Consider the following 26,972-nt stretch of genomic DNA (forward strand, 5'->3'; position numbering starts at 1 on the left):
AGGGAATAAACACTTCTGAAGTGTTTTTTTTTTTAAATAGGAAAAGAAATAATAGTAATCTTGACATAAAGCTTCTATTTGTCCCCCATACAACCAAAAATTATTAGAATACCTTTAATTTTTAAAGTAAACTATCCTTGTTTGTGATACTTTCCTCAATTTCAGGTCCCCAAATTCTCAGATTTTCTTCACTATCTTGCCTTCAACCAAACAAAGTTTACTTCACAATTCGTAAACTACTGGCCTTCTACATGTGGCCTGTAGATGGTTTCACCTGGCCCTGAAAATTTTTATATAAAAACTCAGATTACCAGGTTCCTGGTGGGGGGGGCGAGTAGGACAAGCTGGCAAACTGCGTGAAGCCCACATGTCAGTCATCGTGAAGCCCACATGTCAGTCATCGGCTGGAGTAGATTCTTCCCCTCTTAGGATCTCTAGTTTGTATCCCTTGATGCTTTATTATACTAACTTGGGCCTGGAAGACTTAAATCTGAAACCACTTGATTAGCTAGTCATTTACTTCTGGGCTGGCTAATTGATTTTGCCTTTCAAGAAAATGTAACTCTCCACCTATTAGCATTTTAATCCTCCTGGCACTAAAAGAACTTCAACAAAAGGTATAGAAATGCTAGTGACATGCAGGTTCCTCCCACCCAAGAAGATTATTAGGCTGCTTGTAAAAAATAACTTTTAGCACTTTTAGAATGGCTTGAAGGTAAGATTCTATCCAATTTTTATCAGATCCTTGTCGTAGAGTTGAAGAACACACACATTAACAACACAGTGCTTGGCATGTAGGAGACAGGCAATAAATGCATGAACGGTGAAGAATGTTTAAATAAACTCTACTGAAAAATACAGTTAATCTTATAGTCTTTGCATGCTTATTTGGGAGACATTACAGTAAGTCCAGAGGTATAATTTTTTAAAGGATGCTTTTCATTCTATAGCTATACAAAACTTAAAACCCACTAATATCAAATTACCATGCTCTTTAAAAGATCAGAAAAAGGAAATACACATATTTGCCACCAAACTCTATACTGCCAAAAAAAGCCTCACCATTTAGGGACTTCATAGTATTAAGAGAACAGTTTTATATAAGCTATTGAAGATTCTGTTTCTGTTTCCTTCCTTTGCCATTACACACAACTATTTCTATGACAGAATATGAAGGTCAAACTCTTAAGAACACACTTAAGGCAAACCTCCTTCCTGCTCATGTGTGCCCAAGCTATTCATAAATGCTCCAGCAGAGGGACTCTGTACACACCTAAAGAAGTAAAATGAACCTGACTTCCTCTGTCAGAAGGCGACTACATTCAATTACAATAATTCAAGAAGACAAAACAATGGGACTGTTGAAATATGCTGTCATTCACTTCTCCACTGTTTCTCCTCACTGGCTCACAAGGCCTCTTTCCACTCAGTAGTAGCCTCCTCCCTTCCCAGGTTTCTTACCGGAGCTCCTCCAAGGTTTGTCGAACTTCTCTCAAGGAATCAGCATCGAGGTTATTAATAAGCTCTTTTCGATACCGTATAATGAAGGGAATTGTGTTATCATCATTAAAGAGACGAATAATGTTGGCACAAACCCAAAGTTCAATATTAGTTCTCTCAGATAAAACCTGCAAATTAAGGATACTTAGTGATTTAAACATTTATATGATAATGTATGGTTCAAATATAATCAAATAATGTTCTTCAGTCACTTAGGAACACTTGTGGTGGTCTGAAAAAATACATACATGTACTAACAATCATAAAACCATCATTTCATTAATTCAGTAAAATCCAATCAAAGCCACTCTGTAATCATTCAAATTCTACAGGACTCAATAAGACTCATTTTTCACCTCTCAAGATTAGCAGCAAAGATCAAGGAATTGTTAACTCATTGTGTTGACATGTGTCAACACATGACACTGTGCTGTCTCACTGCTAGTGAGAAAGCGCAATGGTATAACCTTTGCAGGAAGAACAAGTTGGCAGTATCTATCAAGATTTATAATGCGTAAACTCTTTGACCCAGCAATTCCACTCTGGAATGTATCCTGGTATATTCATACTCCTAGAAAATGATACTATTTATAGTGGTATCTTTTGAAGAACCTTTTCCAGCATAATAAAAGTCAGCAAAAACCTAAGTCTATACTAGGAAACTGGTAAATAAATCATGATACGATAAGAGTAGAATGAATACCATGCAACTAATCTTATGTGAAGTGATACGGAATGACTCACGAGACCTAGGAACATGGCTTACTTTCAGAAAAGTAATGGATGAGTAAGGGTAGGAAAACTTTTCTGTATCTTTCAATTTTCATATCATACACATATACTGCATATTTAAAATAATTAATTTTTAAAAAGCAAATCTATAAGTTTCAGGAGAATGTACACATACGCAGAAAAGTTTAGAGAAGTCAGCCTGAAGAAGAGAAAGAAGGAAAGGCAATTTCAGTAACTGATCTCAAAACCTAAGCAGATTTTTCGAGTACAGCACAAAAGACATAAATTTTATTATTATTTCAATCCTGATACCCATGATCAGCCAAAATTGGAAGGGGGGAAAAAAAAAACCCAGAAAAGTTACTAAAGAATTATCAGAATCAATTAATTAGCAAAATCAAGCCAATATATAAAACAGGATGAATTTCAAAACTACAGATGAAATAAGAAGCTGAAATCCAGAGATTATCAAGGGAGGATACTCATTCTCCTGGCCATCTCAAATCCTGAGGCCCACATCTTCCCACCTTTTGATGCATTAATACTACCTCTCTGATGAGTGAGAACGCCAACTTGACATCTCCAGCCCTGGCTCTCTTCCACATGAGCTCCAGACTAATTTTGACAACTACCTGCGATATTCTCTTGAAAACATAATGGGCATCTCAAACTTGGCTTTGCAAAGTGATCTCCCTCTCAGACTTATTCCTTCTCCAGTTTTCCCCCTTATTAAGTCCAAAAAGCAATTCAAGCCACAAAACTAAGAGTCTAATCCTTTTGTTTCCTTTAACTCTTAATCCGCTCTACCTTAAGAACTAATTAACTCTTAACTACAAAATATTTCTGTAGTCTATTACTGTTCTTCATTTCTTCCTCCCCACACCTGTCTAGTTCAAGCCAGGATTACTCAACAGCCTGTAACTATTCTTGTACCTATTCCAATCCCATCTATTCCAGTCTCCACGAATCAACAAGAATTATCTTTTTAAAATGTATATTGGGGGGTGCTTATGTGGCTCAGTGGGTTACAACCCTTGATTTCAGCTCAGGTCATAATTTAGGATCTTGGGACTGAGCTCGGGCCCCATGCTCCATGCCCATCGGGCTCCACGCTCAGCAGTAAGTCTGCCTAAGGTTCTGTCTTTGTCCCCCTCCCTCGCTGCCCCTCCCCCCATCCTGCCTGAACACACATGTGTGTGCACTCTCTCAAATAAATAAATCTTTAAAAAAAAAAGATAAAATGTATACTGAATCATGTCACTTAACTAGTTAAAACCTTTCAATGATTTCTCATTGCACTTAGAATCTAAACTCCGATTCTAAGTATGACCCAAAAGACATCAGCCTACTGCCAAACTCATCTTATCTAATCCTCCCCTCATTAGAAGGCTGACCCAGTGCGGGTGGCCTAAGTGGCTCAGTTGGTTAAGCATCTGCCTTCAGCTCAGGTCATGATCCCGGGGTCCTGGGATTGAGCCCCACACTGAACTCTCTGCTCAGTGGGGAGCCTGATTCTCCCTCTCCCACTGCTGCTCCCCCTGCTCGTGCTGTCAGTTAAATAAATAAAATTTTAAAAAAAGAAGAAGAAGAAGCCAGTCCCAATGACTTTCTCTTAGTTCCTAGAGCAAGCCCAGTTGTTTCTCTCTTTAGAGACCTTCTGAAGTTGTTCTCTCATCCAGAAATGCTGCTCTTGCTTGTTATTTTCCCTGACCCCTACAAAATCAGACTCATTAGTATTTTCTCAAACCTGTACCTCTTCCTATTTCTTATTCCAACTAACATCGTCTTCTACAACAGAAATTCTCAGGAATATTATGGCTATCTCCTCCAACAACGCCTTCCCACTATGTATTAGCTATGCACCTTGAGAGAACTTAACCTGAACTCTACCTCCACAGCATCTTTTTCAGTATCCAACTGTTTTATATATAACAGCCAGAGTGTGGCCAGAAAGATTGGTCCAGTCAGCATGAAGCTCAAGGTTTGGGTTGAAACTCTAGACCCAGGTACAGTTTCTTCTAGAGAAACATGGTTTGTACACATAGACTCTTAAAGCTGAGAATGGCAGTACTAAGAGAATCATGGAAAGACTGCTTCAGTGCACTGATCAAACTTTTCCTGTTACAGAGGTCAAGAAATCACCTTCACTGTGTAAGCTAGTTTGAGATGGGTTTTCTCTTACGGCAACCAAAAAACATTCTAGTCAATGTCCTCAGTATCACTGTGAGTTCCCTATCAAGACCATATAAATTATCATTAAGGAAGCAAACTGATTTCTAAAATGTCTGTTCTTTCCCTTCAAGTTCCCTTTCTGCTAGTATCATTTTTTATCAGAACCACAGAGCAGTTTTGTTTTCCATGTTTTCCACCCAGCCTCTCCGCATTACTGCTGATTATGTTTCTAAAACACAGATATAATAAATCAGGTATTTTTTCTCTTTTTCTTCTTCTGAACAGAAGCTCCAATAACTTTTATCTACATACTGGTAAAAGTTCAACCACCATGGCATAGTTTTAAAATATCTTCCTAAGTGTGGTTCCAAATTGCAGTGTCTTACAGGAGTAAACAATCTAGAAGGGAAGGTAAATGTTAATGCAAATAAATACAAATAAAACAGGATGTGCCAGTGATACACTGTTTTCAGGGAAGAGAAAGGTCCCGCAGGGGTAATCAAGGAAGGCTTCTTACAGGGGTAGCATTTCAACTGGCCCTTGAAAGACAAGCCAGATTGTAAAAGAGATATGAAAAATGAAAATGATCAAAATGCTCATCATTTTGGAACTGTGTGATTGTTATAGAAACCCATTGGTTCCCACTATCCTAAACTACCTCAGCTATTGTTAACTGAAAGGGGCTCAAACATAGCCCAAGGTCCACATCTGGGTCATACATGGTCCTAACAAATCCAGAAGCATCATATATGTTAAGGGAGTGTATGCCGCTACTTATGTAGATTTGCTCCTTGAAATTGAAGACAACAAAACCCCATATAAGCAGTCTATACTTTGGGGTCTCCAGATCATCCAATTCCTTGTCTTAATTTAGTCAAATGTTTATTTGACACATTATATGCCAATATAGCTCATATTATATGCCAATAACCATACCAAGCCAGTAAAAACAAAATGTAAAACGCCAAGTCCCTCTTTCCAAGGAGCTAACAAGCTAGAAAGAAGACAGACAAGTAGCTAAATTATATTGTGATCTGTACTCTTGCAGAAGCACATAGATTGTTTCAAGAGCACATGGGAGGTAGAAACATCTAATTCTGCAGCGATGAAGCGAACAACAAAGACATCACTAAAACAGTTAAAAGCAGAGATCAAACTTTAGGGATGTGTAAGAGTAAGGCAGAGAACTACTACAGTTTTCACTTTTAAATGATTTTCATTTATTACTTTAATAACATTTGCAGTTAACTGGTAAGGAATGAGAGTAAAGTAAAAAGGAAGGTAGTCTCAAGACTTTTTTCAACCCTAACACTTAAATAAGAGAGGTACTTGTTGTGACTGTTGTTTGAAGCTAACACTTGTATAGAGCTTACTGTGTTTCACACTTTCACATATTCAGTATTAACTCAAATTATATAAGCCTAGGTTATTATTACTCCCATTTTATTGATAGAAAAACTGAGGCCCCTAAAAGTTAAGTAAATTGCCCAAAGGCCCACAAGCTACATTACCTTTTCAAAAATTTGGTTTGTGTGCAAAGCAAGATGATTTTTTTTCAGGCAAAAATATAAGGTAGACAATAACCTCACTCTCTTCCTGAATCCCACTGCAGATGAAACATAATGACTTCATACTGCCCTCTGGTGTCTAAAACTTGCAACAAAATGGACTTCTCCCAAAGTGTCCTGAGATTTACTCCTCTAATCTATATTCCTATTTCCTCAGTTAAAAAAAGAAATATCTGAGTATCAACAAACTATAGCCTTAATCATCCTGGCAGCATCTATATTTTAAATTAAATTAAATTCGGGGCACCTGAGTAGCTCAGTGGGTTAAAGCCTCTGCCGTCTGCTCAGGTCGTGATCCCATGGGATTGAGCCCTGCATCGGGCTTTCTGCTCGGCAGGGAGCCTGCTTCCCTTCCTCTCTCTCTGCCTGATTCTCTGCCTACTTGTGATCTCTGTCTGTCAAATAAATAAATAAAATCTTAAAAAAAAAAGACAGTTAAAAAAAATTAAATTCTACTCTAATGAGTAGAACTGAGAGAATTCTCTACTCAAAATCATTCCCCAATCAGCAGTTCGACACCTCCTTTCTCAAAAGTTTTTTTTTTTTTTAAAGATTTTATTTATTTATTTGACAGACAGAGATCACAAGTAGGCAGAGAGGCAGGCAGAGAGAGAGGAGAAAGCAGGCTCCCTGCTGAGCAGAGAGCCTGATTCGGGGCTCGATCCCAGGACCCTGGGATCATGACCTGAGCCGAAGGCAGAGGCTTTAACACACTGAGCCACCCAGGCGCCCCTCTCAAAAATTTTTGATTCCTACTGTTCTCTTTACCCATGTCTATTTATTTTATTATATTACTTACCTTATCACACACAAAATCTTCCTTAAAGACTGCAAAAGGAAAACCTATGCTGTTAGAAGTTAAACGAGTGGTTAAAGGAAAGGGGACAGGAGACTGGAAAACCATATAAAGGGGGTTATAGGGTACTGATCAGGTTCTGTTTTTTCACCTGGAAGCTTGTTAACTTTGAACATTAATAAGCTATATATATACTCCAAAATAGTATATATACTATTATATATACTCCAAAATAGTATATATACTTCAAAGTAGAAGTATATATACTTCAAAAATAGATTTTTGGGGGCCCCTGGGTGGCTCAGTGGGTTAAGCCACTGCCTTTGGCTCAGGTCGGGACCTCAGGGTCCTGGGATCAAGCCCTGCATCAGGCTCTCTGCTCAGCGGGGAGCCTGCTTCCCCCCACTCTCTGCCTGCTGCTCTGCCTACCTGGGATCTCCCTCTCTCCATCAAATAAATTTTAAAAAAATCTTTTAAAAAAAATAGATTTTTGGGGGGACGTCTAAGTGTCTGCCTTAGGCTCAGGTCATGATCCCAGAGCCTTGGATTGAGTCGCACATCATGAGGCTCCCTGCTCAGCGGGGAGCCTGCTTCTCTCTCCGCCTGCCTCTCCCCCTGCTTGTGCACTCGCGCTCTCTCTCTCTGACAAATAAATAAAATCATAAAAAAAAAAAAAAAGATGTGTTTTAAAGCCCATAACAAATACTGGCTAAATCATAAAAACAAAAAGAGCTAATGCAGTTGTTTCACTTAATCCCTCCTGGAACAAACAGGTAACCTAATGGATGGTGTGTGCTTACATGCAGAAGTGCAGTGAGAAAGCCAACTCAGACACACTCACCTCCTCGCAGTCCCACTTCTTTCTCTAATTTTGTCATCCCCTGGTCTTCATCACCCACACCATTTCCCATCATCTCTTGCCAGAAATATGGCTAATAAAGAGAGTTTGGCTTGCTCTTCCTCTCTAATCTGGCAAACCTTACTAACATATGTGGCTACTCCACTCCTTACTCCCAACCCCCTCAAAATAAAGAGACTCTAATAGCAATCACCATTTTGAAGCATTTAATTTTCTCAAAAACTGGTTGTAGCCAGTCACCTCTTCAAATTCTAAAAAAGGTCACAGTATTTATATCATATTTGCATAATTATATAATGTTCTTTAATGAAAATTAGTTTCTGATTGCGACCACACATTTGCAGTTTGGGGAAAAGGGCTGAAGAATAGGTTGCCTCTGCTCAAAGGGATCTGGAAATCCCCGTTTCTGAGTTAGAAATGGACACAAAGTATGTTTACACATAAAGTCTATAAGTAACTTAAGTATTGGCAATGCAGTTTTCTCTCCCCAAACAAGATGGTGATGTTCCTGAAAAAGCAGCTGAATTTTCAGAGTTGAGAAACACACCGTGAAGGGAAAAAGCAAAGGATCAGGATGACATGGTGCACAGGGGATATGGGGAACTGCACACAAAATGAAGGAAACAGAAATGACATCTCCCACATGATCAATCGGTAATGATTAATAATCTCTATATAATTAATTTCCATTGACAGTACCTTGTTAACTAGCTATCTTTCAGTATTTCCCCAAAGAACTTGGCCACATATTTTGTTTTGTGGCAGATAATACACATATCAAAGGCATTTCAATGAATCTAATCCTCATCCAAAGGGTCAAGGCCTTCCTGACTGTCAGACTCAGCACTGGTGATTCTCACTCTTCTCAGTCTCCTCTCCCCTACCACCTGCCACTGCTGTCAACCATGTTTGGAAGCACGAATGCAGTGCCAAGATAAAATTATTCTCTGCTGTTTATGGAAGAATGAGAAAGGAAAGAAAAAGAAATCCACATACACCACAAGAATTGTCTGAAAAAGTAACTAAATGTTGGACAATGAAGACTGCAGCTGGTTAAACAAAAAAACCCAAATGCAAATCACACCTAAAGTTTCCCAGGCAACCCCTAAAGCCATCTAGAAAATGCTGAGCTTACTAGCTGTCAGGGTGCCCGGGGAAGGTGGCAGTTGTAGCAGCGATTTCTCCCAACTCACAAGCAAGGAGTGCCAGATCCCAAGAGCAGTCCTGTTTGAACTGTCAAAAAATCACTTCCAATAAGGAGGAGGAGGAGAAAACAATGCTTGGAACTGAAAAGAAAGAGAAAACTGAGAAATAGCCTTCCTCGAGTCCTCACAGTTTTCCTATTTCTGGTTCAAGGCCTTTGGGAGACTTGATCACACTTTGTCCCTTCCATTCTTTGAAAGACCCCATGTCCTTGGTAATAGACTCTTTCCTGCTTCAGACTGTTAGAAGTAGGTTTCTATCACTTATAATTAAGAGATAATGGGCTAAGGCAGGACCATTTTCATCTCTTTCTCTGTTACACAGCTTAAGGGATGGGTGTGAAGCAAAGTGTCATAGGGTAAGCAGCCCTTAACCTTGAAGAACTTATCTCTGTATTTCAAGAGATTTCGTGGTCTCTGAAACGTTTTTCCCTCCTTCCTGCTGCCTGTCCAAGATTAGAAGCAAATTTATGTCAATAGTAGAGACATCAGCTTCTAAGTCTTAGTGAAAAGAAAAGGAAATAGGAAACATCCACCTGCCCCTGTGAGTCTGGACTAGAACTAAGAAAGGGGTCTGCCTTTCAAGAAAGCCTTCAGGTGAATCTGATGCAGGTGGTCCATGACTATTCTTTTAAAATATGTCCTTGTAGGGGGTGGGGATAGGGAGAAAACACAAAAAAAGTAAAACCATGTCCTTGTGAATAAAGAAGTGAATAAAGTGAATAAGTGAATAAAGAAAACAATGGTACAGAAAGGAGCCCAATGACATACTGTTTCTCCAAGAAACTTCGGACTGTTTAGTTCAGGAACAAGGATGAGAAGAAAGCTCTGAAGCAACATTCTACTCCTTAGTCAGCCAGAGAAGAGAAAAATCAAAATTAAAAGTTACCGGTGATGCTCTACTAATAGATAACACAAGAGACACCATGGGGGGAAAAAATTCCTCTGAAGAAAAAGGTTAACATACAGCTAATCTCAGACTGAGAAGTAGCAGCTGGAACAAGCAGAGGCCCTGGGCTCTAGAGCAGTAATTCACGGAAGGGTAAGGAGTACCCATCAGAATCACCATGATACAGACAAGAGGGAGGGAGGTCATATGCATCTGCCCTGAGGGGCACTACCATAATTAAGTGTGAAATGTCTCCGGAGTGTGTTGGAATAGACAGAAGTTGAGAATCACCATTTAAAAGTCACTCTTCAGGTCTTCTCTGCCATCTCTAAAGCCAAACAAGAAACTGGAAGAAATCCAAGGCAGCTCAAGATGGAATTCAGCTAGATTTTTCCTAAGAAATTTCTAGACCCTGTTTACAGTATATTACAATATTACATTAAGAATTAGAGCTATACTAATGGTCAATGTCCTAATCACTCACACTACTTTGATCAGGAAATACAGTCCAAGTTCAAAACAAGATCTTCACAATGAACTTATGAGGGCCTGGTCTGTTGGTGCAATATCTCTATACAGTGCATGTTCACCAAAACACCATGGCAGAAGCCCACCTTGCCTGAGGTCACAGCTCTTAGTTCAAGAGCTGATGATGATGAGCTATAAAATGAAACAGCATACCTAGGATAAGAACCAGTGGCCAAAGCCTCCAGAAATCACTAGAAAAACTGAAGAGACCTGAAAATTCCCAACCCTTTCCTTAGCCAGTGCCATTCTTACTCTAATCAAAAAGAAAGGAACCCACGAACTAAATGACTGCACATACCTGTACTATGTCCCAGTTCATTTCCACCTCCTCTTTAATGCTGTTGGTATTTGCTGGAAACCTCACAGGCTGCCCCTGAGGACATGCTTCGGTCTTCACTTTCTTTAAAGGGGACTGACCAAATGTAAAGTCATCTTCATTCTCTTCCTTCTTGCACACACTTTCCCACACGGTGCTCGTGGATGGCGTCTCTGTACTGTTGGCCATGTCGGTTTCTTCATCAACTTTCAGCTTTTTGGTCCTCTGACCAGAAGATGACTGAGCTGAATTCTTCCGTTTTGTCTTTGCTGTTTTCAGAGTCTTCATGCTATCCAATTTATTTTTTCTGTCTTCCAAATCAACATCAGCAATAGCCACAGAGTTATTCTATCAACCACAAACAGAACACATGAAAATTAAAAGATAAAAATTAAATATCCTGGAATATTATTCAGGAATAAAAAAATTACTGATACACACAATTACGTGGAAGAATCTCAAGGAAATTATGTTGAATGAGGAAAAAGGCAACTGCAAAAAGTTACATACTTTAAAATTTACATAACATTAATGATTAATGCTTTATTTAGCATTCCCCAAAAAATTAGTGATTACTGGAGGGTCAGAGATGGGGGTAAGGGTCCGAAGGGAGGTAGGTGTGGCTACAAAAAGGCAAATACTAGGCAGTACTAGGGATGCTTGTGGTGATGGAACCATTCTGGATGGTGGATACACATATGAATACAGGTGATAAAATTGTACAGAACTAAACATACAGAAATACACAAATAAATGAATACCAAAAAAATGGGGAAATTTCATAAGGTCCCTAGATTTTGTCAATGTAAATATCCTGGTTATGATAGTTTACTATAGTTTTGTAAAATGTTACAGTTGGAAGAAATTAAAGGGTATACAATCTCTGTATTATATTTTACAACTGCATGTGAATCTATAATTATCTAGAAATAAAATGTTTCGTTTTTTTAAAAACGAGTAAAGGATAAGTTTATGGAAGCTGGAAAAAAAACAAGATTTAAAACTTGCAATCAGGGGTGCCTGGGTGGCTCAGTCGTTAAGTATCTGCCTTCAGCTCAGGTCATGATCCCAGGGTCCTGGGATCGAGCCCTGCATCAGGTTCCCTGCTCAGCAGGAAGCCTGCTTCTCCCTCTCCCACTTCCCCTGCTTGCATTCCCTCTTTCACTGTCTCTCTCGCTGTCAAATAAATAAATGAATAAAATCTTTTAAAAATAAAAAATAAAACTTGCAACCAAAAGTCAACCCTTTGGGGGAAAAAAGTAACACTCACATACTCAGAAAACACAGCAGGCTAACCCTGCCACCAATTCATGCAGAACACTAGGAACAGAAAACACAGCATGACAGCAGAGTGGTGTCAGGCATTGTTTTAGGAGGAATCTACACAGTAGTCCACCTAGTGTCCAGGAGCCACTCTCTCCACCATCCCCAGCCTTCACAATGGCTCAGGTGTGAAGGAATGACAGTTGGCATTCATTTTGGCACTGGAGTGATAAATAACATAACAGACCCTACCTGCATGGAGTTTACAGTTTCACAGGCTAGCCTGTTTCTGGTTACCTAAATATATGTCGATGGCGCCGACTCAACTAAATGAAGAATTCCCAAACTATTTTTTAGTCAAAATTCAATTTTCTCTCCTATCAAGTATTTTTCCAGAATTACTGACTACTGAAAATACTTTGAACTACAACATCCCCATCCTTAAACTCACCCACCACCACCTAACCTGGAGATGATGTACATTAGAAATCCTCTGAGTATTACATGTTTAGCTGAAACATAATGGATAAGAACAGAGATATAAAAATAGAATGACGCATAGGTTCATAAGAGTTGATAATAACTTGATCAAATGGCTTGATACAGTAAAAGAAAGGTGTCAGCCATACAGAGGGCTACAACCCTAGAGGGGCAGAACAAGAGGAACTGTAAAAAAGCAAATACGATCAACACTCTTCTAAGCAATGTAAAAGGAAGAGGATAGCTTAGCAAACAGACTCTGAGTATTTTGGTCGCAATGGTAAGACAGCCCTCCTGAGATGAATCCATCACACTACCTTAGATTCATGCATTTAAAACATCTGATGTCCTTGTGACAAACATAAGGCCTAGACCACAGGAGGCATTCAATAAATCCAAATGAATGGATTTATCTAATTCTCCCAATCTGGATCCATGCTCATGGAGTAAATCTCTGATTCTTATTTAAGTGCCTACTTACTTCAGCCTCTGAGGAGAGACAATACCAGTCAGAAAAATTTCATGTCCTTGTGATTATTATATCAAATCGTTAATTATTAAATCAATTCTCTGGTTTTACACACCCCTCTTACGAGCACAGCTGAGGTAAAACCACCCACGAGAGATGTTTTGATTTCTGAAATGCTGACAAAATCATGTTGCTAACTTAGAAACCCAGTTCTATCACATACCATCTATTATCCATGAGTAAATCACTTCACATTTCTTGCTGTGGCTTTCTCATCTATAAAATCAGGATGGTAATAGCACACGCCTCGAGGGATGGTGATGAGGATTGAGTAAGTTCACACAGCCATAGCGTGAAGCATATTGCCTGGCTTATAGGAAGCATGAAAACATCTGCAGATCCCACTATCAGTACCACCGCTACCGTATCTAGACTATCTTCTAGGAGAGGGAGAAGGAAGTAGACAAAGAAATGAAGAAGTAGTACAATGACTGAGAGGAAAATAAGAAAAGTCAACAATCATAAAGACACTTGAAAGGTACCCTCTCTGGAGTCTTCAGGCAAGATTTACCTAGTGTTTCTCAGTGTTGTCCTCAGGGCCTTTCAGGGGCTCTGCAAGGCCGCACTCTATTCATAATAAGACCAAGACATGATCTGCCTTCTTTTGTTGACATTTCTCTGAGAGTACAAGAGCAATGGCACCAAGCAGTACTAGCAGTCACTGTTCCCTTCACCGCCACACTCTTAGAGTAAAACGATGTGAGTTTCACTTAACAATGCAGTTAAAAATTACTCATTTTTAGGGGCACCTGGCTTGCTCAGTTGGTAGAGAACATGCCTCTTGACCTCAGAGTGGTATGTTCAAGCCCTACACTGAGCGTGGAGCCTACATTAAAATAAATCAAATAAATAAATAAATAAAAAGTATTGATTTTTATAGTTTCAGTCCTTGAAAACACACCTTTTTAATACTCCATGCTGAAATGGTGAGTACACATAGAACACTTCAGTTGTATGTGAAGGCATACAGATGTGCAGTGGTCATCTCGAACAAAAGCTTGCATGAACCCATTTCAGTTGTTAACTGAACCAGCTTCTTTTTCCAGAAAGTGGCATTTTTACTTGAAATAATGACTGACAAACTATGGTTATTCAGACTTGGGACACTTTTCCATAAATGACCTGTGACTGTCACCTGAAGAAAACTCCTGACATTTGCAACCAACAGTAAATTTCAGGCTTTAAAAGTGAAAATTAGAATTTTGGAAATTGTACCCACTCTGAACTTGACAGCTTCCCAACACTGTGATGAGACTGGAGGTTATACTAACAAATGTGGTTTTTTGACACCAGGTAATGAAAGATGATAAAAATCCACAAGATCTCCATAATCAGTGAACCGGTATTTTCCAAATGATCAATATATGTCACAAAATCATGCAGGGGTAAAAGACCCATTCAAATAACACGAACCAGTGGATTTTAATGTAGTAGAGTACAAGAAGTTCATTAACATGGTTTCAGATTTCACAATGAAACAAACTTTTAAGAAACTACCACTCACTGAGTTTTGGTACTGCATCAAATAAGCTTTTAAAATGCATCTCCCTTTTGCAAAGACATATCTGTGTGGAAGCAGGTTTTGTTTATACATTTCAGTTATATTCTAGTAAGTCAAATAAGACATTAAAGACATCTGCAAAAATGTAAACAATGTCATTCTTCTCACTAATTTTTTTTGTTGTTGGTTGGGAAAATATATACTTATTTTTCATTAAAATAAGATTTAGCTACATTAACATGTAATAGGTTTTTTAAAAAAATTAATCAATATTTTAATTTCTCATTTTCAATTTTTATATGGTAAATATTAATATCAATAACCCAATAACCAAAAGTTCCTTGGGTTCCTCAGGAAGTTTTAAGAGTGTAAAGGGGTTCAAAGACCAAAAGTTTGAAAAAGGTAGATCTAAACTATTGAAAACATAGGGAAATATCTCTCTATTTTATTAAGTTTCTGAGATTCTATAGCCTGTCTCAAGTTTAATAAGCCTCCATGAGAATATTTTTCTTCCTTATGTTCAACCTGAATCTTTGGCTGACTGAAAAATCAAAGTTCATTTTCTTCTGCCCTCACTGTTTTTTTTTTAATCAGCCTTAACACTCCACATGGTTATTATGTAGCCTATGACTAAACCCAAGACTCCAAGAAGAATTTGACTATTCTTCTTTTTGCCATCTCTGAAAGCAGTCAACTGTCTAAAGCAAAAAAGTGGCTCATTGTGTCTTTTGCAGTCAAATCAGTCAGCAGGCCTTGGCCCTGGCTTGTGTTGTACTGTGTGAGCTCGACAGATAACTGGAGAGGGATAAGGAATTGAAGGGAGGCTTCTTAAAAACTAGATTTAAAAGAGCATTTTTATACTCTGTAGCAATTGAGTCACTGGAAGAAAAGTAGAGGAGAGAAAAGAAAGGGAATGACTAAAGACACACTGACCTTGAGCAAGAGGGGACAGCAATGACAGCCCCAGTGGTGGGACTAATCCTGGACAGGGGGATGACATTTCCTACACCGTAACAGGACAGAAAAGGAACGCAAATATAGCTAGCCTGGTTGTGAAACAATGAGGAGCTTCATGAATTTTTAAATATGTAAAAGGCAATGTCATCAGCTGAAAGGGAGAGAAAGGAATTTAGGAAGTTCAAGAAACAAGAAAAAACTGGAAAAACAAATCCGCCGGAGAAAAAAAATGGGTCTACCAGGTATTTTTAGTGTAATTTTGAGGTCTGAGATTATGAATCTAAAGGAAAACAAATTAGGTCAAGGTTGTTTCAGCACGAGTCAGCTGCTCTGTGCTGGCAGAGCAGAGGCAATGGCTCACCCAGTGTCGGGTCTGATCAGCCATGTGCGACTGAAGGAAAGAAAGGCAAAACTGGTGAGACTAATAAAAAGTGGTTTAAATAAGAGGTCATGTAGTCAAGACTAGGTAAAGTAAGAAAAGAAAAGGGCTGGCTGATGGTGATCCATAAAGCAGATCTGGGAAGCACTACAGTCCAAGGACTGGGTCATAGCCCTCAGCCCTGGCTGTCCACAGAAGTCATCTGAGGAGCTTCAGGCAAACAATACAGCTGAGACCTGGGCCCATCTCTACCCTCAGAATTCTTTCCAGATTTAAATGGTCTAGTACAGGGGCATTTTTTCAAGCTCCCTGGGTTGAGAGCTACCAAGGAGATGTGACAAGGCTATAAAAGTGTGGCCGTGATGGCACCTGAACAGTGAACAAGGAGAACCGGAAATGGTGAGACAGTGCTCCAAACACAGGATGCTTGGAAAGGAATGACAATAGCACAGTTTCTGATGATGGCAAGACTCAGGCTGAGCTCACGAGAGGAGCGGTAAAGGCAGAGAAGAAGACACGGTCCCTGGAGATGAGGAGGTCGAAGAACCAAGGCATCAGGGAGTGCATCCCAGTGGAGGAGAAATCACCAAGAACAGCAGAAGGTGGCAGAGAGGAGACATGAAATGGAGCTGAGCAAAAGTCTTCAGTGACCAGAGTGGCGAGTAGGTTGGTAAATGCCAGCAACATAGAGAGGAAGAGACTAACCATTAATTTTGTCTGTGATGTTTGCTAAAAATAAAGTTTTAAGGAGGCTACTGATTCTCATTCTACCCAAAATAAGGTTTTCAATTATTTTGTTCGGTGGTGGCTACAGCAGAGCAGAGCGCCAAACCTAATGGAATAAAGTCTTCTAACACGCTCAATGTGCTTTTGCTAAGGTATAAAATGTGTGAATTTTGGCAATTCTGAAAGAAATTCTAAAAACTCCCCAGAATGTTTCTTAAGTGAAAAAGTTTCTATTCTAATTCTTTTTTTTTTTTTAAAGATTTTATTTATTTATTTCACAGAGAGAGATCACAAGTAGACAGAGTGGCAGGCAGAGAGAGAGAGAGAGAGAGGGAAGCAGGCTCCCTGCTGAGCAGAGAGCCCGATGCAGGACTCGATCCCAGGACCCTGAGATCATGACCTGAGCTGAAGGCAGCGGCTTAACCCACTGAGCCACCCAGGCACCCTCTAATTTTTTTTTTATACACATATAACTGAGCATCACTGGAAGGATCAAGAAATCACTATGACAAGGGTTCTTAAGCTCTACCTTCTTGAGCTATATTTTAATATTTAGAAGCTAGGCATGTGCACATTCTGCTGAAGAGAGCGTTCATAACTTTTGTCAGATTCTCAAAGGTTTTATGGTCCTAATGCCAAAAACCACGGAACTAAGAGATATTTCGTAGGTTAGGCAATCAAGCTACTTTTTTTCTTTCTTTTTTTTTTTTTTAAAGATTTTATTTATTTATTTGACAGAGAGAGATTACAAGTAGGCAGAGAGGCAGGCAGACAGAGAGAGGAGGAAGCAGGCTCCCTGCTGAGCAGAGAGCCTGATGTGGGACTTGATCCCAGGACCCCGAGATCATGACCTGAGCCGAAGGCAGCGGCTTAACCCACTGAGCCACCCAGGCGCCCTCAAGCTACTTTTTTAACCATACCACGCTTAATGAAAAACCTCCAAATTTTGCCAATAATATGATAGATGTCAATACTTTCTCAGCTCTAAGTAAAGCCTGCTCACCCATTCAAGTGTGTTCAGTGAAAAGCTTGTATATAAAGATGAAGAAACAGAAGTACTGGATAACGGGAGAAAGACTGATTTAAATAAAAGCCCTATCTAAGAGCAGAGCAAGGTACAATATAATGTCCTCTACTATACACAATAAATGTGTCCCTGAAAAGTCAAGCTTCTACAGCATATTAAGAGTATTATTTCAAATGTACCGTGGAAGCAGTTTCTTAAAGGAATACCACAGAGAATGATTTTGGAAATGCACAACTCTTTTTATAATGCAAAAAAGCCTATAATTTATTGTTGTCGTTGTTGTGTTTTAATCCAGATTTGTACAGATATAACATTTGCTTATAGAAAAATACATCAATATGTCAGTTGACAAATATTCTTTCCCTTCGAACACAGTCTAACGATAAATACTACTAGAGCCCATGGTAGAGAATGCCACTGCCCTGTACTTTTGTCAACCACCTATTCTGTCCCACTCTTTGTAAGGAGAAAGTAGCATCACCAATTAGGAAGGCACTACAGTGTTCCCTTCACCCAACAAAAGCGCCTACCAGCTCCTCCTTAACAGCCACGCCTTCTAAGCCATCACTGATCTTAGTGGTCTTCTTTACCCGTGGCACCCTCTTTGATTTGGTTTCTTTGGGAACAGGCTGCTTACGACTTCTGACGACTTTCTTTTGGGGCTCCCACGCACTATCTTCCTTGTCATCTTCTTCAGAAGCAGACGATCTAGAAGTAAATTGACAGAAAAATCTCTAGGAAAAATGAAGGCAAATGTCAAAGGCAAAAGAGACATGCTTCTTGAAAGAAAAAAAAGGTAGGAGGTAGGAGGTATTTAATACAAAATGCAGTGATGTGAGCACAGGCTATGAACAGATATAGCTAAGTACTAAAACAAGAGTTGATGGAGGACCAAAGTAAAAATAGCCCCTGATATGCTATGAATCACAGGTCTCTTATTCCCCTCTCACTCACCCAGCATGTGCATGCGCGCGCGCACACACACACATTCAAAACAGAGGAAACCATTTATTACCTTAAGCAATTTACTGGGTGGTGTCCCACCATAGTCATTGTAATGTTTGCCATTATAACAGTGAAAAGTGCTTAAACAATTTCCTAAGTGGTAATCAAATTTACTTAAAGTTACTCAAACCAATGTAAGAAATGGGAAATGGTGCTAGGAAACACCCTAAATGACATAAAAAGCCAGCACTAAGACCCTTCCAAATGCTTCAATTTTTCGTTTTTCCCTTTCACAGAATGGATTTGTTTGCTGGTTGGATGGGATCAGGTGCAGCTGCAGTACTTTCTAACAACCCATGAATCAAACTCACAGCAACAGCAGAGGAAGAACAGTCACGTGCACTCTGGTGAAGGAACATCATGCTCCTGCCAACCCATTTAAATCTCTGTCTACCCCAATGTAAAAGGTCAGTGTTGGTGGGAAGGACAACCACTTCCTTCACTAAGGCTAGTAAATAGGGATATCTGGCTTTCTGAAGGGTTCAAGTTCTGCCTGGAGGCAAAAACCTGATTAAATGACTTCTTCTAAATTACGCTCTCCTAGGTCAGGCCACTGATAGTTCTCCCCCCTCCCCCCAGGGAGTTCTCTTCAGAAGCGGATGCAAACTAAAGCCTAAGAGTAGGCAAAAACAAACGAAATCATTTAAACTCCCATAAAGATAGCAGTGGCATTGAAAGGAAGGAGAATTAGAAAACTAAGGAAACAGAAAACCAGGATTCAGCTCATACTATCTCCAAACTAAGACTTTATTCCACCTAGTTCCCATCCAACATGAACAGAGGCCAGTTTCTGATACCTGAAAGCCCTTTTGTGTCTGTCATGTGACTTTTGCAATGTAGGGGACCACGGTGAAAGTCACATGACAGACACAAAAGGGCTTTCAGGTATCAGAAAGAAAAACCTAAGAATAGGTATTATTTTATTATCTATGAGGCAGTTTTAAGGTAGCTGGTCATCTCCCACTAACCATACCTGACCTATTACTGGCATCTGGCCCTCACTTATAACACATCCTTCACACCTTCCAGGTCTTTCCAAGGTCTTCACTCCCCTGGTTTTCCTCCTACTTCCCTGGCAGCTTCTCTAGCTCCTCCTTGTCCCTTTGCTTATTGCTCTTCCTCTCCCCAACTTTTCAATGATGGGATCCTCTAAGACTCGTTCCTCAGCACTCTCCTAAGCTCTCCTATTAGATGACCTTGTCTTATTTGATAGTGGAATAGAGAGGAATCTCCATTTTCTATTTCCTACTTGACCTGAGCTCAAGACTTATATATCTACCTTCATTGGATGCCTCACAATCATCTCAAAATTACCAAGTCCAAAACAGAACCCCTGATTTTACTACCCTTATACCTGATCCTCTTCCAGTCTTCCCCAAATTCCTGCCTTTCCTTCACACCCCAAATCTAATCCCAGCATATCTCATCTTCTTCATCTTCAATATATATCCCAAATTAGACTACTTTCCCCCACTTTCACTTCTAGGATCCTAGGCTTCTACAGCAATCTCCTTAACTGACCCCCTGCTTCCATTCTTGCTCCCCTATGGTCTGTTTTCCATCAAGAAACCAGAATGATCTTTTACAAATGTAAACCAGAGCATGACACATCCCTGCCCCAAGGGTTCCGATGGCTTTCCAACCTGCTGTCACCAGCTAGGTCCCAACACCTGATCCTTATTGACCATATGCTTTGTTCACATTTTTCCTTAAGCTCTTCTTTCCAGCTTACCTCTTAATTCAGGCAGATAAAATCCAAAACCACTCTTCAGGTAATGGCAACAGCCCTGACCAGACCTCTCACTGGCCCAGACAACTCAGACCCTTTGAGCTAAACCTCTGACTTGCACCTGCACAGATGAAGCTTGGAGCGACCCCTGGAATGACTGGCAATTACCTCTACCTCATCATAATACTAAAATCTCTTGCCCAAAGAGGAGGCTCAGCCTTATTTACATGACATATGATGTACATACAGGCATGATTCCTTAAGGTACACACGTGACTTGGTTGCCTCTACACAGATGACAAGGCTTCCGTATTAACCCTTAACAAAAGGTACCCATTCACTCTCTTTGGAAGCTTTGAAAGCTATTTCCTGTGATCTCTTTTTTTTTTTTTTTAAAGATTTTATTTATTTATTTGACAGAGAGAGACCACAAGTAGGCAGAGAGGCAGGCAGAGAGAGAGAGAGAGGAGGAAGCAGGCTCCCTGCCGAGCAGAGAGCCCGATGTGGGACTCGATCCCAGGACCCTGAGATCATGACCTGAGCCGAAGGCAGCGGCTTAACCCACTGAGCCACCCAGGCGCCCCATCCTGTGATCTCTTTATTTGCTGCAAATAAAGTTTACTTTATGTGACAACTCCACCTGGTGCACCTGTGACTCCCCAAGGAGCAAACTCATGTTGGTTCAGTTACAGCACTTCAAATAAGACCCTAACACTCTGTCATGGCCTGTTAGGTCCTGCCCATACCAATCTCATTTCCAATCACTCTCTGCCTTGGTGACTCCTGTCTGGCCACTGGTCTTACTGTTCCCTGAACACACAGAGCTTGTTCATGCCACAGGGGCTTTGCACTTGCTGCTCCCTCTGCTTGGAACCCCATCCCCAGATCTTTACAAGTTGTACTTCCAAATTTCATTTAGATCTCTTCCTCCAAAAGAACTTTCCTGAATACTATATCCAAGATGTCCCCTGCCCAGAACCACTGACCATGCTTTCTCTTGCCCTGTTTTATGTTCCTTTAGAGTCACTTATTTAACAAATACCTTCAGGGCACAAACACTACAATGCTCTAAGGCAGAGGTTCTCAACTGTCAACAATTCTGCCCCCTTGAGGACTATCTGGCCATGTCTAGAAACATTTTTGGTTGTCATAACTAGGGAGATGTGACCGGCATCTAGTTGGTGGAGACCAGGGATGCTGCTAAACATTCTGCAGTGCAAAGGACAATCTCCACAGCAAAGAATTATCTGATCAGTAGTACTGAGTTTGGGAAACCTTTCTCTGAAGCAATAGAAAACTACCTGCTTTCATGGACCTTACTTGCTAGTGTAGATATCATGTTACGTATTTAGTTGGTTACTTTCCCTCTCCTAGTTAATACTTTAACACCAACACTGAAACAGAGCCCGAGACTCAACAAGAATTCAATAAACATTGTCTCATGAATGAATGAAACAGACACAGCATTCTTCAACCCAAATAACTTATAGTAGTGACAAAACACATTCCTCCTTAAAATATACATCATTCTCCTAACCCCATTTGAAACCAAATGCTTACAATTCAGACAAGGAAGAGAATTCATCTTTGGATACCGCAGTCTGGACCTTTACTTTTGCTCTTCTTGGCAACGATGACATCTGGAAGACACAGAACATAAAATCAGAATGATGTGAATCACTTGAATGACTGATCATTTATGTTGTCTACCAAGTGATGTGCCATTCAAAACTAATGCTCCAATAGCTCTGCTGTTAAAAAATGCCACAGGGAAAAAGAAAGGAGAAGCATTCAAAACTCTGAACACTGGATTCCCCTCCCACACACTGCCAACTATAAGAGCAGCTAAAAGCCTTCGAATAGTTTAAGAGTATGTACCATCTTCGGAAAAATATAAGCTCCAACAGGGTGACAATTTTTAGTTTCTTTAGAGTTATATGCTTGCATATGCCACCAGTGCTATTAAATGGCTCATCAGTCAGCAAATTATAAGATCCTTTAGTAAACTGTAAGAAGTATTTCCCCACTTCTACATCTTCTCAATATAAAAGAAAGGCCTTTCTACAAAGTTGACAGTCAAATAAACAATGTTAACGGACTACATAAGCAGCCAGATTATTCCTGAAACAAGATATTTCATTCCCTTATAGTAAAATTTACAGTATTTAAGTAAGACATTTGAAAATAAAAAAAACAAATTAATCACAACTGTCACTAGAAAATACTTACCAAATTCAAAGGCCTAGCTTTTTTTTTTTTTTTTAAGATTTTATTTATTTATTTGACAGAGAGAGATCACAAGTAAGCAGAGAGGCAGGCAGAGAGAGGAAGGGAAGCAGGCTCCCTGCTGAGCAGAGAGCCCGATGCGGGACTCGATCCCAGGACCCTGAGATCCTGACCTGAGCCGAAGGCAGCGGCTTAACCCACTGAGCCACCCCAAAGGCCTAGCTTTTTAAGAAATTGAGACAAATAATCAGAGACATTCTGTAATACAGGAAGTAAGCAAATTCACTTTAGCTAATAAATTTTATTACCTAAGAGTGTATGTCAAACCACAAAAACTACATGAGACTCTGGCATGCTTGGAACCCTTTTAAAAAGTTTCTAAACAAGTCATATGTTATAATGCCTCTGGTTCTAACTTCCACTCAGAGGAGAAAGGAATTTCTCACAGAAATACCAAAGAGTTCTCAAAAAAATAGAACATGTGCCCTCGGTTCTATAGCTCAACTCCAATAAGTATAGAACTATTAGCCAAGAGAGCACACAGAGTAAAGCAGGAGAACAAAAGGAAAAGTGTTTCCAGGAAGCAGACAGGATAATCTTCCATCTTTTCCTTCACCCCCTCTTTGTGGCATTTTATGTTTATGTAGGTTATCCTTCCTCAAATAAGTGCTTCTAGATATTGATCATAAAGGAATGGGTAATTTTTGATTTCTGTGTCACATGTACCTTACCACAATAAAACAAAAATGCAAACAGAGAAAGTTAGTGTATGATAGGGTAGCATTTCAAATCAGGGCAGAAATAAATTATTCAACAACTGGTATTAAGACAACAAGCTATCCCTCTGGAGGAAAACAAGTATTTAAGTACTACAGCTACACCTTGAACAAAAATATATTCCATACCAACTAATGACTTAAAATGTACAAAATAAAACTATAAAAGTACTACCAAAAATAAAGATGATCATTCTCATAATTTGGAGTAGAGGTGGGGGAATAAGTTTTCCTAGGCATAACTCAAAATTTCAGAAGCCAAAAAGACAGATTTCACTTCATGAAAATTAAAATTCCAAGTCAGCAGTGGGGGGTTTTTAGAAGCAAACGGATTTCCTCAAAAATATCACAAAAAGCAGTACCTAATACCTTGGAATTATGGATGAAGGGATTAAGGGCTGATGTAAGCTACCTGAGGCAAAGAAATATCTTTATAGGCCCTACTCTACTTCATGCTACTAAGCAAGTGCCCCAGGAAAACATCTGGAGGTTTATTCGCTGGAGAGGATAAAACAAAGTTTCTAGACTAGAGGACAGCAAGTACAGTTGTGGGCAAGGGAACCATACAGACTGAATGCTAAAAATAGAGGACCCTTCCCCGCCCCCCACCCCCCAGTTCTCTTCTCCCACTAAGCTCCTAGTCAAATCCTTACCCTCCAGGGAGAATGCAAAGGCTCTTCCCTGGATAATCTGACCAGCCCCCAAATAAAAACCTGAACGTACTAAGCTTCCTAACAAACAACCCAACCAAATCTTCTACTCCTATCACCCCATTCTACAATATACCTGAATTCAAAACATTCCCTTACAGACCACCATGCACCAATCTCACTCCATACTTCATCCTTAATAGAAATGGGTTTAAAATAGGAGTAGACAAACCCTTGGCAGTCTCAAAAATTTTTGATTAACCACTAAAGACTTCCCTGAAACAAACACATCCAAATGCCCCTTAATGAGGCACCCTGGAAGCAATGCTACCATTGAAACATGAGTAAGATGTCAACTTGCCTTTTGACAAGTGGATAAATATGAGTTTGAAAAGGGAGGTTGCGGGGGGGAGTGCCTGGGTGGCCGAGTCAATTCAGCTTCAGACTCTGATTTTGGCTCAGATCATGATCTCAGGGTTGGGAGATCCAGCCTTGTAGTGGGTTCTGCGCTTAAGATTCTCTCTCTCCCTCTCCCGGCTGCCTCTACCCTCCCCTCATAAACGTGTATGTGTGTGTTTTTGAAAAAAAAAAAAAAAAAAAAAAGGGAGGTGGGAGAAGAGAATGTGCATGAGCACATAAGTCAATTTCAGACAAATCGGTTTTAGAAAGAGTATATACAGAAACTAAGGACTAGAAATTATTTCTTAAAAACTGCCTATGCCAGATATATTCCAGTTTAAAAACCAATGTTCTTGGGAGTGGTTTCTTCATCTCTATTCCTCCCCTGTTCCCTTTCTTTATATCATAGGATTTGTTAGATTAACAAAATTCCATCCATTCCATGGTTTTAAATATGTTATCACCTACTTAATAACAATCCTAATACCTCCACCCCAAATCTTGCCTAAGATACAGATTTACATGATAAACTGTCCATACTGCCTATGAAACTATGCAGATGCCTCAAAATTACCTAAAATTTAACATATCCACAATGAAATCTTGGTAACTATTTCTTGTTTTAAAACCCATTCCTATTCATCTTTCCCATCTCTGTAAATGGCACCATCATCCACCTAAATGGATGGCTAAGCCAGAACCTTAGAAAATTTTTAACAACTTCATTGAACTATAACTAATGTACAATAAATTGTACCTGCTTAAAATGTACAAACTTGGTAAGTTCTGGCATATGTATACACATCTCCATAACTGAGATACCGAATACATCTATCATCCTCTAAAGTTTCATTTGCAAGCCAAAACCTTGAAATCTTTTTCTCTTTCACCTCCCACAACTAGTCTACTAGTAAATAACATAAATTCTTCCACCAAAATACAGGTTCAATTTCTATGATCTCCAGTGTGTCTTTAGTTCCCAATATCTAATAGCCTCACTACCCATTCTCCACGTATCAACCAAAAGATCATTTAGAAAATGATTAAAAACCATTCAATGACTTCACACTCCATTCTTCACTTAGAATCAAATCATATTTTTTACCATGGCCTTTAAAATACCCTACAGGACTAATCCCTGCCTATCTTTCTAACCACATTTACCATGTGCTGCAGCTTTTCGGCCGCAGTCACGACTTTGTTTCACTCACTGTAATAAGCATGATTCTTTGCCATCTCAGGTTCACTCTGCCTGCTCATCAATAGGCTGGCTCTTTCTCATCTTTTAGAGCTCAGTATTTCAGACCTAAAATGGGTCTCCCATATATAATATTATTATAGGACCCTATTTACTTCCTTCATACAGTACTATATAAAGCACAATCTGTAATTATCCTTGTTTATTGTCTGCATCCCCCATGTTTACTTCATGACAGTAAATACCATGAAGAAAGAAACCACATTTGCCTTAATCACTTCTGCATAACACAGAGCTTAGCACTTAACAGTGCTTACTAAATGAATGTAAGAATATATACAACATGGAGTATAGAGGAGTATACATTTTCCCAAAAAACTATTATACTGCCTAAGAGTTTAAGCAATAGCACACAGGCACTCTTTTTTTCTTTTGAAACGGTGATGGTACAAAACATTCTAATTCTTAGTGACTTGAGATTTTTCATTTTCAAAGTTGTCTTTTCTCTGCGGACACAGGAGTATATTCAAAATCAGTTGCTGTGATATTACTAAGGGAGGAGGCACTAAACTAGGGCAACTAAAAAGCGAAGGGGGGTTGAAGAAACCTACAGATACATAAATATTACATTAAAATTGGGAAAACCACAATTAGAAATCTTAAGAGCAGAGGGAACAACTTTTTAAGAGGCACCTAAATAAGCTTCCCTGAGTACAAAAAGGAGTGGTGGAATGTCAGCAAATATTCCATCCATAATAATCCATAATAAAAATTAAAATCCATAATCTATAATAAAAATAAATCCCCTTGGAAAGAGCCTCAGAAATCAGACAGTTTTTTGTTTTTTTTTTTAAATGATTAGAAGCCTGAGATTCAGCGAGGTGCAATGGTTTACTCAAAGGGGAAACCTATGTTCGAGTTATGTATCTAGAACCCAAAGCCCCAAACAGCAAGACTAGGCTTGCTTCCCATTCCACAAACATTATATTAACAACATTCTGGCGCGTGGGAGGCTCGAGGAAAGTTGCCTAGAGAGTTCCCATTCATTCATTCCTTTCCTGAAGTTATTCAGCGCCTCCTATATGCCAGACACACTGCTGAGGATGCCGCTGATGCGGACAAGGCCATGATGTGCTAGTGAAAAGGGTGCTTCCTCCCCCATCTCGGGTGACTTGAGACACAGCAATAATCTAGGTTTGCCTGGGTTTTCCCAGGTCTGCCCCTACGCGCTAAGAGCTGAAATTTGACTGAGAAGATGTGCCAGGTGACACGCGGCAGCTAGGAGGGGTTTTCCGGGTGTAGGTTGGAAGATAGAGACCGCAGACCGTTAAATGTAATGAAACTTCTCACTTTAAAAAGGGATGTTATTTCCCAAATGAGCGCTCCGAATTTTTTAAATGGCCCCAGAAAGACCGGAGCCCGATCTCCGGGCTCACGCGAGCACTCAGGAACTCCGCCAAGGCGGACGCTCAGCTCACCTTCCCGCCCGGCGAGTCAGAAGGCCCGGGATTCTGCGTGTGTGACCGCATCTTCCGGTTCCCGCCGGAAGTTTTTCAAACACCGGA

The 26,972-nt window shown here is 39.8% G+C and overlaps 1 protein-coding gene across 2 annotated transcripts in view; it reads right to left on the bottom strand.

Annotated features, from left to right (window-relative positions):
• The window catches only part of SRBD1 (S1 RNA binding domain 1), a 198,326-nt gene extending 171,390 nt beyond the window's left edge, over window positions 1-26,936 (bottom strand). For both annotated transcript variants that reach the window (XM_044263633.1, XM_044263632.1), the window contains exons 1-5: window positions 26,886-26,936; window positions 21,719-21,798; window positions 17,955-18,132; window positions 10,545-10,910; window positions 1,462-1,628 (exon numbers count right to left, since the gene is read on the bottom strand). In XM_044263633.1, coding sequence (XP_044119568.1) covers window positions 1,462-1,628; window positions 10,545-10,910; window positions 17,955-18,132; window positions 21,719-21,798; window positions 26,886-26,936 — 842 coding nt within the window. The remainder of the gene's footprint in view (window positions 1-1,461; window positions 1,629-10,544; window positions 10,911-17,954; window positions 18,133-21,718; window positions 21,799-26,885) is intronic.
• Between the last annotated feature and the right edge of the window lie 36 nt (window positions 26,937-26,972).

This window comes from Neovison vison, chromosome 8 (genome assembly GCF_020171115.1).
Source record: "Neovison vison isolate M4711 chromosome 8, ASM_NN_V1, whole genome shotgun sequence".
In the NCBI taxonomy this organism is placed as follows: domain Eukaryota; kingdom Metazoa; phylum Chordata; class Mammalia; order Carnivora; family Mustelidae; genus Neogale; species Neogale vison.